Below are 8,639 nucleotides of genomic sequence, written 5' to 3'. Positions count from 1 at the left end.
TTAAATCAAGTGTAAAAAAAGTCGAACTAAGATCGAACATATTTCCTTTTTAAAATAAAAGACTTAAGTGGATTAACCAATAAATAACTGAATCATCCATTCTTTGTCTTTCTAGCTAGTGGTAGGTATACTATATACATATATTGGCACCCGCAACCTTCAAATCCGAGATTCACCTCTAGCCCTAATAGTACCAATGATTAAATATGTATCATACTTTTTTTTTTCCTTTCTCTCCTCTTTTTCTCTCTCTTTGTTTTTACTTTCCAATCTATTAGGGAAATTACTTGAAAATCAATAACATGCAACTTCTGATAGCAAGCTGAAGCATGCCCCTAACCTACAAAAGATGGCAAGCAACATAAAACTATAAAATTATGAAGTGTGTGTACAGTTAGTGTACATAAGTTAAGGATATGAAGTTTTGAGAGTACACGAAATTCTTCTCTAAGAACCCAAACAGATTAAGGATCAGCATTCATTTATTGTTAAATATTCATAGATGAGTCCACAAAAAGAGAGGTCAGATAGTAAATCTTATCGATTCTTCAAAAAGCATCCAAGCAAATTATTACAGGGCTATAGCCTATATACAACATCCAAATATATATACACAAAATTCTAGACTTGGCAAAAATATGTATTTGAGATATTAAAAAACTAAATCCGCCTAAGCTCGGGCATTACCAGCAGCAACCAAGGATAAGAGATTAAGTTGGTTCACGAGGACGGGCAGCCCAGAGTGAACTCAGAGCACGAAGACGTTGAAGATACTCCCCGAAAGCAAGTAAGCCTTTAGCTGCTTGGCGTGTTGTCAAAATAATAGACATTTGCTGTAGTGTTTGTTGGCGTAGGTGGTCCGCCTGTTTATTAATCATATGTTATCATTCAAGAAAGTATCAACTTCCATGTGTATAGAATCACACACTTCTTTTATGTTATTTTGTCCCCACAACGTAATGGCCTTATATATAAGCGTGCAAGATAATGAAAGTGACACAAACCTGGTTAACAAAGCTTTCCAATGCTTCTAAATTTTCCATAGAAGAAACCATTTGGGAACTGTAATTTCCAGCTCCTGTGGTCATATTTAGGATGCTCTGGGCCAGAGTCTGCTGAAGTTTATCCATTCCTTGTGTTAGAGCATCTTCTGCTTGCTGGCAACAGTGTTGCAGATTACAGACTTTAATGATTTGCTGATCGGTCAAGGGCTCGAGTTGTGGCATCACCACCTGTTAAGTTGATATACAATTAGAAATTCTCGCGTTCATTAAATGTTCGGCAGGCAGAATGTGAAGGAAAGAAAAACATAATCATGATTTGAGTACTAACATAGCCATATATAAACATAGCTGCAGCACCGAATGTAAGTTCCCACAGAAAATCAGTAGAGGAAATCAATAAGTTTCATAAGATAGGAACGCGCTTAGTTTCAGGAAATTTATGTATGAAAGACGCTACGAGACACTCGTAAGCAGCAAGTTATTGTAAAATATATTAAAAAAGAAAAGCAGTAAAAATGCACCAGGGATTACATTTATGAGATCTGATGGCTTGAATCCTCCAATCCAGAGGAAAAAGCGCTCCACGGAAGTTCTCCACATCCCAGACATCAAGTAAAACACATCAGCCTTGGCAGCGTCAGCTTTCATTCGGAAGAGATTGAAATAGTGGCTTAAGACATTTTCTACCAGCAACTGAAGCTCCATTTCGCTTACAGGAGACTGCAAAATACTCCGCAATTCTGCATTCTTTTTTTGTTGCTCTTCAACCCATTGGCTGTATTCCATCTCAAATGCAGCTATTCCTGTATAGGGATTCATAACTTAGTAACAAAGTCAAGGAGAGAGTACAAGCACTTCTCCAACAAGTCAATGAACTTCCTTCGAAACAGGTGATTAACTAGCTAACAATACATCAAAGTGGGCTATTATTCTACTCTAATAGCATGGAATTATCAGCTAACAGAATACCAATGATTTGAGCGCACTTTTAGTAAGAGGACAATGTGAAACATAAACTAATGAAACACTGTATTTAGTCTATACTTTCACTAACTTTAGAAGGATGGCTAAGTGTACTTTCAAGATTTTGATGGAACAATGAAAAAATATGCAAATTCTTTCTCATTTGGAAACGTTGAGATCTGTTAACAGAACAGTTTCCTACAGAGTAAAGGCACATATATGTTCAAGAAAACAAATTTAAACTCTGCACCTATAAACTGTTTTCTTATTGTCATAAGCATCTTGCAGGTTAAAATAAACAATGGGCAGTGAGAAACGAAAACGTGAAATTTTCCATAGTTTAAACGTCAAATTGGTAGATCACTCAACACAGATCAGTAGTTGCTATAATGATGCATAAATTATTGAGTGACAATTCCTCTATCCCCATACCTGGATTAATTGTTCCGAGTAGCCCCATATTACTATTTGAACCTAACACGTATAGTCCCTGCAATAAGCCATTTCGTAATGTCAAAAGGAAATGATGAAAACCAAAATGAGAGCACAGATATATGTATTTATTAGTATGAAATATGCAAGGGATGATGTCCCTGACCTGCTGTCTAGCTCTCTCGAGCTCTAACTCAAGTTGCGCCAGCTTCAAACGGCTTGTTTCCAGCTGCTGAACATAAGCCTGTGAAAACGGCAAAGAAAGGAAACAAGAGGAACTTTATGACTAAAAGTTTCCTAAACATTTACAGCTGCAACGAATTTTATGACTAAAATTTCCTTTACCTTTTTCCGCATACGGCTTTTACGGGCAGCTTCACGATTTTGTGCTAAACGTCGTTGTACCTGTCATTCCATATGAACATATGTTACCTTCCACATCAGAGGTTACTCTTTCTATTTATTCATTTGGATAAATTTGCACAAAATGTGGAAGTGCTCTACTTAAGGATGGTTCATTCGGAGGTTTCAATAATTTCCATAGGATACATAAACCCAAAAAACCCACCTTTTCTGAAGTACTCCTCGGTGTTTGATTATCCCCAGAGCCAGAGGGCATATGTTGTTCACCAGACGTATATCCCGACTACAGTAACCAGCGGAAGATATCAGCCTGAAAACTACATTAGCTAGAATTTTATAAGCCAAAACAAGGATATATGTTGCCTTACCTTGTCATCTGGCCTGTCGTTTGGCTGTGAAACCATACATGGATCAGCGCTAGGCATAATGTCGCCTCTAAATGCATCTTCCCACACGCTCATCTGGTGAAACGGTTCATATATACCCATCCTTCTTGTGGGGGCAAATTGAGTTGTTGGAGAAGTCATGTTCATGGCCTGAATTCAGAAACAGAAACACCAAAATTACATTAATTACATGCGGCTTTGAGATTACCTCAGGAGAAAGCTGCAGACCTATGGCAGAAAAGCCATGCCTCGGAAACTAAGTCGAAGTATCATAGGAGTAAAAAACAAACAGCTATGCATAATGAGATTAGGAAGATACAAGAGGCACTTCCAAATTATATTGGACAAAAAAGGCTGCAGAGATCAAAAGACTAAGCCATCGCCCATCAGCGTGCAACAACTCTAGCAATGAAATCTTCCATGTATCTGAGAGGACAATGTTTCTACTATGAATATATGACATGTTCATAGACTAAGTTTCGGCCTAAAATGAATTGAATTTTCACGCAGTACATTGTAAGGAAAATGTTATTGCATAAACCAGATTGACCTTTAAATGGGGGAAGTATAACGTTGCCACTTAGCTTTCATTTGGGAAAAGATTAGAAAGGAACACTTATCGATTGTTTATCCGCTCATCAAAGAGAAATCATGTGAAGTTTCACAGTTATCTCCAATTTTCAGTTGGCTACTCTAAGTGGCATGACTTGTAAAGCTTATGACTTTTAAACAACATCTAGACCTTTTCTTTTTAAGAAATCATGGAAAGGAAAACCAAGGTAGGAAAAGAAAAGATGGATTCAGATAAGGATTTCAACCAAAAGAGATAAAGGGCAACATGGAAATCAACAAAACTAATCAAATGATGGATAAATTGAATTAGCCTATGCATATGACTAAAGGGAATATTCTTCTTCACTCACACACCACACCGCATACATAATCTTGGTCTGCCTAAAAGAACAGGAATGTGGCAAAAACCACTAATTAAAGAAGTGGAATTACAGAGTGGATTATCAATGTTATCATACTTCATAACGGACTGTAAACCTTAAAATATGATGCATAAACAAATTTCAAAAAATATGGTCTCAATTCACCCAGAATATTACATGTAATAAGTAAATACAAAGAAAGAAATGTCATAACATAGCAATACATGTAATTACAGTTGTAACTTTGCAATTTCTTATACTGTCCCTTAGCAACATGGCTGAAGCATAAGAAAGTATCTGCATAAAGATTAAATAACTATGTTTCTTTGATGGTTGTCCAATAGGTTGATTTTACCAAGTAAAACAGAAGCAAAATAAAATATCAAGAAACAAACAACAAGAAATTGAGCCAAAAAAACAAAAGACCAACCTGTTCATCAGTGTGAAGTTACTCTTAAAGCAAATTAGAGGCAGCAAACTGGTTCTTGGTTATTTGAAGAAACCTTAATTCAAACTAAAAAAGTAAAGAGAATCAATGCTTAAGGAGATACAAGAATCCGACCATATGGCTAGAAAGAAAGAAAGAAAGAAAGTTTGTGTATATAGAGGCAAATTTAATTATCCCCAGCTGGATAAAGGCAGAGAAGGAAAACAAAAGAAATACAACTAGTTTTGAAAGATTTTAAAGTACTAAAGAAGTTGACTGTCTTTCTGATATACTTTTTGTCAACTGTTGATGCTTATGTATCATTATACAAAAATTTACACACACAAAGACATAGGAAATTAAAACATACACACTTACATATTTATATACTCATATGATTAAGAAAGAGTTTACTATATAGTATTCAGAGCCTTGGAATGCAAAACAACTTGATTCTAATAGAGCTGTATGGGGTCGTTTGGAAGGATATATTAAGGGAAATTAATACATATATTAACTTTGATGTTATTAATCTCTTATTTGGTATTGTTTTTCAACCTATGCATGTATTAGTTATACACCATAGTTGGTATTATCCTATGTATAACTTATACATAACAAATTATGGCATTAGTAATATCATGGTTTTTAATACATGAATAGGCATGTATACACCCCTATACAATGCAAGTTTATTTTAATATACCAAACAACCTTACCAAACGGCCCCTAAGTGCTTAACTGACCTATCCACCTAGAGTGTGCACCACACATAGCCATGACAAAATTTTTATTGTTTCGATTTAATCATTCGGTATTCGAAATTCACGGGTTAATTTAGATTTACGCCGATAAGGCTCACTATTAGAAGGATGAACATTCTATAAACAAAATATTCTTTCTTCTCAAATTCAAACCCGAGATTTCAAATTAAAGATCAAATTTTTTTAATTATTCCACCACACTCCTTAGTGATGACCACACATATTTCAACGGGCCATCCCCATGACTCATTCAGGTTAATGCCATTTTCTTTTTATCTTAAGTGATTTTTATAATGCGGAAAAGAAGAAATGACATTTGGCTTATTGGCATCCTCCAAGTCTTTTCAAAGGAGATTACACTATTAGGGTTTGTGGCATGACACTCTTTGTCATTAAACATTTAGTTGTACTCTTAAAAGAATTTTGTATGTAGAGATTTATAAAGTAAATGTCGTATCCGCTAAGCAAGTGTAACGTGTTATCATTAAAGTGTATATATATGGACATTGTAAAAACAACACTCATATGCAGTTCCATATAGATTCCCAAGAATTCTAACTACTATTATTAAACTTTGATTGATACATATACAAACGATTAGTTTTACTAAAAATTTATATAAGAATGTAAAATTTAATACGAAATCTTGATGTTTCGTTAACTACTTTGACATGTTAAATATTGACTTGGTGTAGACTGACACTCGCCCTTATACGTAGATATCAACTTTACGTGACAATATTTGAGACGTTATTTTTATGTGTTTATTTTACTTACTTTTGATATAGTATTATTTTAAATAATAAAGTTGCTACTTGCTAGGTAATTGGCCAGCAAGTTCATCAATTACAGTATTACACCATATACCTAACACAGAATCGTGTGCATATCCAATAAAATACCTAAAGAAATCATATGATGAGGTAAAAAGATTAAAGATTTCTTGTACAACAATTAGGGATTTAAGCAAAGTGATGGTGAGGTGTTACAACACAATAAAGGTGTAACTAACTTTGTTACCTTTACTTAAAAGAAAAAAAAGGAAGGAATATCTTTCGGTATAGTAACATGTCAAATGTTACTAAAAGTTTTATCTCTGACATTCTATTCCTAAGATTACAAAAAAGATAAGAAAATGGCAATTTATTGGCCGAGGATAATTACTAAATTAATGTTATTGGATTAGGGAGCTAACGTGTAACATTTTTAATAATCCCACTTGTAAAACTAAAGCTATCAACTGCTGCTTGACAGGGATAAGGAGACAAAAGCAAAGGCAAATTGTAAAGGCAAAATAAGGTGGACTTGACTACATAAAATCACCATTATGAGATGTTTTGATTTAGTATTTTAAAAATTTATTTTTAGCCTAATCCGTGTTTAAGTTCTTATTATCTAAACAGAAAAGAACACATTCCAACATCGTGATTACCTGTCTCCCCTGTTCTTTACTCCAGACATGCTTTTCTCCATTTAATTTCGATATATATATATATATTAGTGCTTCCTTACAGAGAAAAAAAAAACACTATTGCAATGTTTTCCCTTCACTAGGAAAAAGAAATAATAGATTCCTGTTTAGTTATGAGGCGCTAATCCTACCCCAAAGCAAGAATAACAAGATTATCAAACACCTTCGTAAATTTTTCAAGAGCCTTTTAAGTCCTATATATACCATATTATTATGAGTATTACAAATGCGTAGGACGAAAATAGCAACCACTATGGTACAATCGAACTATTATGCGCCAAACCAATTAATGCAAGCATGTTGTTTATCTGAAAAATTAGATAAAATTAAATTTGAATATGATTCTAAAGATATGTGATATAATTTGATACAAACCATATAGAGAAATAGTAATATCTATGTTCTTGACTATGAAAATGAGAATAGTGAGCAAGAAGAATGAATAAGATAAAGTAAAATGAGCACAATGAGATATCTTTCAATATGAGAAGTGATCTTTTATTACCGTGTGTCAGATTTTTTTATACTTACAAGGATTCCCCTTTTTATAGTAGAGGGATCCTACTTTATTCACAATAAAAAAAACATATAGTGGAGAACCCATGATGAATTGTCTCTTTCTCGATTCCCGCCAAGATTCTTTCCCTTAGTGCGGTTGTAACAGCTCTTGTCTGCAAGCTCGATACTGGCTCGAACTCGTTATTGGGTCGAGCCATCGGCTTTGGCTTGAGTTCGACCTTCGGGGTGGGTGTAGCGCATTTTCGACCACCCTCACGTTGCCTTGCGGATCGACTTGGTCGTGGGATCGATAATAGTATCGAGCCGACTCCCCGATTAGTCTTTGGAACTTGAGGCTCGTTTGTACTGTCTTCGAGACTCATCCCAAAATTCCACTCCGGTTGCTTACCATTCGGACTCGATCGAACGTAGGAAGGCCGAAATCCATTTTGACCGTATACAGATAGTCCCCCCGTTTCTCAGGAAGGATGTGGTGAGAATCGATATGCTTTTCGACGGTTCGATCGTGTTATAAGCTGACGTTTTCATAGGGCTCGATCATGACGTATGTGATAGTTGTCCCATCGATTTAGTCTTTCAAGGTATTTAATGCATGTCATACGGTGGTCGGCCACCACTGATACTGAACCGTCATGATGTAAGCCTATAAATAACCCCTACATCTAACATTTACCATTTTTACGTCTTCACTCTTCCAACTTTTCTTATCCTCTCTCTCTATTTCGCCGCTTGCAGAGCCATCTACACCAGCATTTGGTATCATCAACTTTTCATCTTCCTTTGCCTTTCTTTCTCTCATATCAATGGCCAAAATTTCAAAAACTGTACCTCACAAGGAGAAGCTTCTTCTTCACGGCCGTCCGGTGACAAGGCGCCGGTGGAGCCGCCTACCTATGAGTATGTTCCCGGCCCGTGTACTCTGAAGATCGATTTTAAGGTTGAGAATCCTTCATCTGTTTCGGGTCGATGTGAGCATGTGTCGATATACATGTGCTCGACAACGGAGGGTCATCTTGAGGCTGTGAGGAAAGACTGCAACTGGGGTACCGAGGTTGTGTTGCAAATTCCCTTTCCCGAAGAGAGCGTCATCACTCATGTGGAGGGCTTTTTAAGTGTTTACACTTACCCCTTCACGTTGGATCCCGTCGACTCGGTGATCATTGATTTTTGCAAAAGATATCAGGTCACCCTTGGTCAAATTCATCCCTCTCTATGACGTATAGTAACCTTACTTCGCTTCTTCTCCAACAAGGTCGGGGGGCTGGATTTTTTCCTGAATCACCTCATACGATTGTATCGGCCTCAAATCTTTCGAGGACTTATCAGGCTTCATTGTCGGGCATCAAAGGCTTTGATGTCGATTATCGACGAAGAC

General features: G+C 36.0%; 1 protein-coding gene across 2 annotated transcripts; it reads right to left on the bottom strand.

Annotated features, from left to right (window-relative positions):
- Window positions 1-525: 525 nt before the first annotated feature.
- LOC107772044 (transcription factor TGA1) lies at window positions 526-4,904 on the bottom strand. Of its 2 annotated transcripts, none has more exons than XM_016591526.2 (9): window positions 4,514-4,904; window positions 3,131-3,298; window positions 2,968-3,045; window positions 2,745-2,804; window positions 2,566-2,643; window positions 2,400-2,457; window positions 1,536-1,807; window positions 1,005-1,232; window positions 526-863 (listed from the first exon to the last, which is right to left on the bottom strand). In XM_016591526.2, exons 2-9 carry the CDS (start codon window positions 3,293-3,295, stop codon window positions 711-713), a joined length of 1,092 nt encoding a protein of 363 aa, XP_016447012.1. In that variant the 5' UTR covers window positions 3,296-3,298; window positions 4,514-4,904; the 3' UTR covers window positions 526-710. The 2 variants fall into 2 exon arrangements, with proteins under 2 accessions (XP_016447012.1, XP_075082478.1); XM_075226377.1 differs by lacking the exon at window positions 4,514-4,904 and adding an exon at window positions 3,699-3,810.
- Window positions 4,905-8,639: the final 3,735 nt, after the last annotated feature.

This window comes from Nicotiana tabacum, chromosome 12 (genome assembly GCF_000715075.1).
Source record: "Nicotiana tabacum cultivar K326 chromosome 12, ASM71507v2, whole genome shotgun sequence".
Classification (NCBI taxonomy): Eukaryota; Viridiplantae; Streptophyta; class Magnoliopsida; order Solanales; family Solanaceae; genus Nicotiana; species Nicotiana tabacum.
This window is presented reverse-complemented; position numbering and strand designations above follow the sequence as displayed.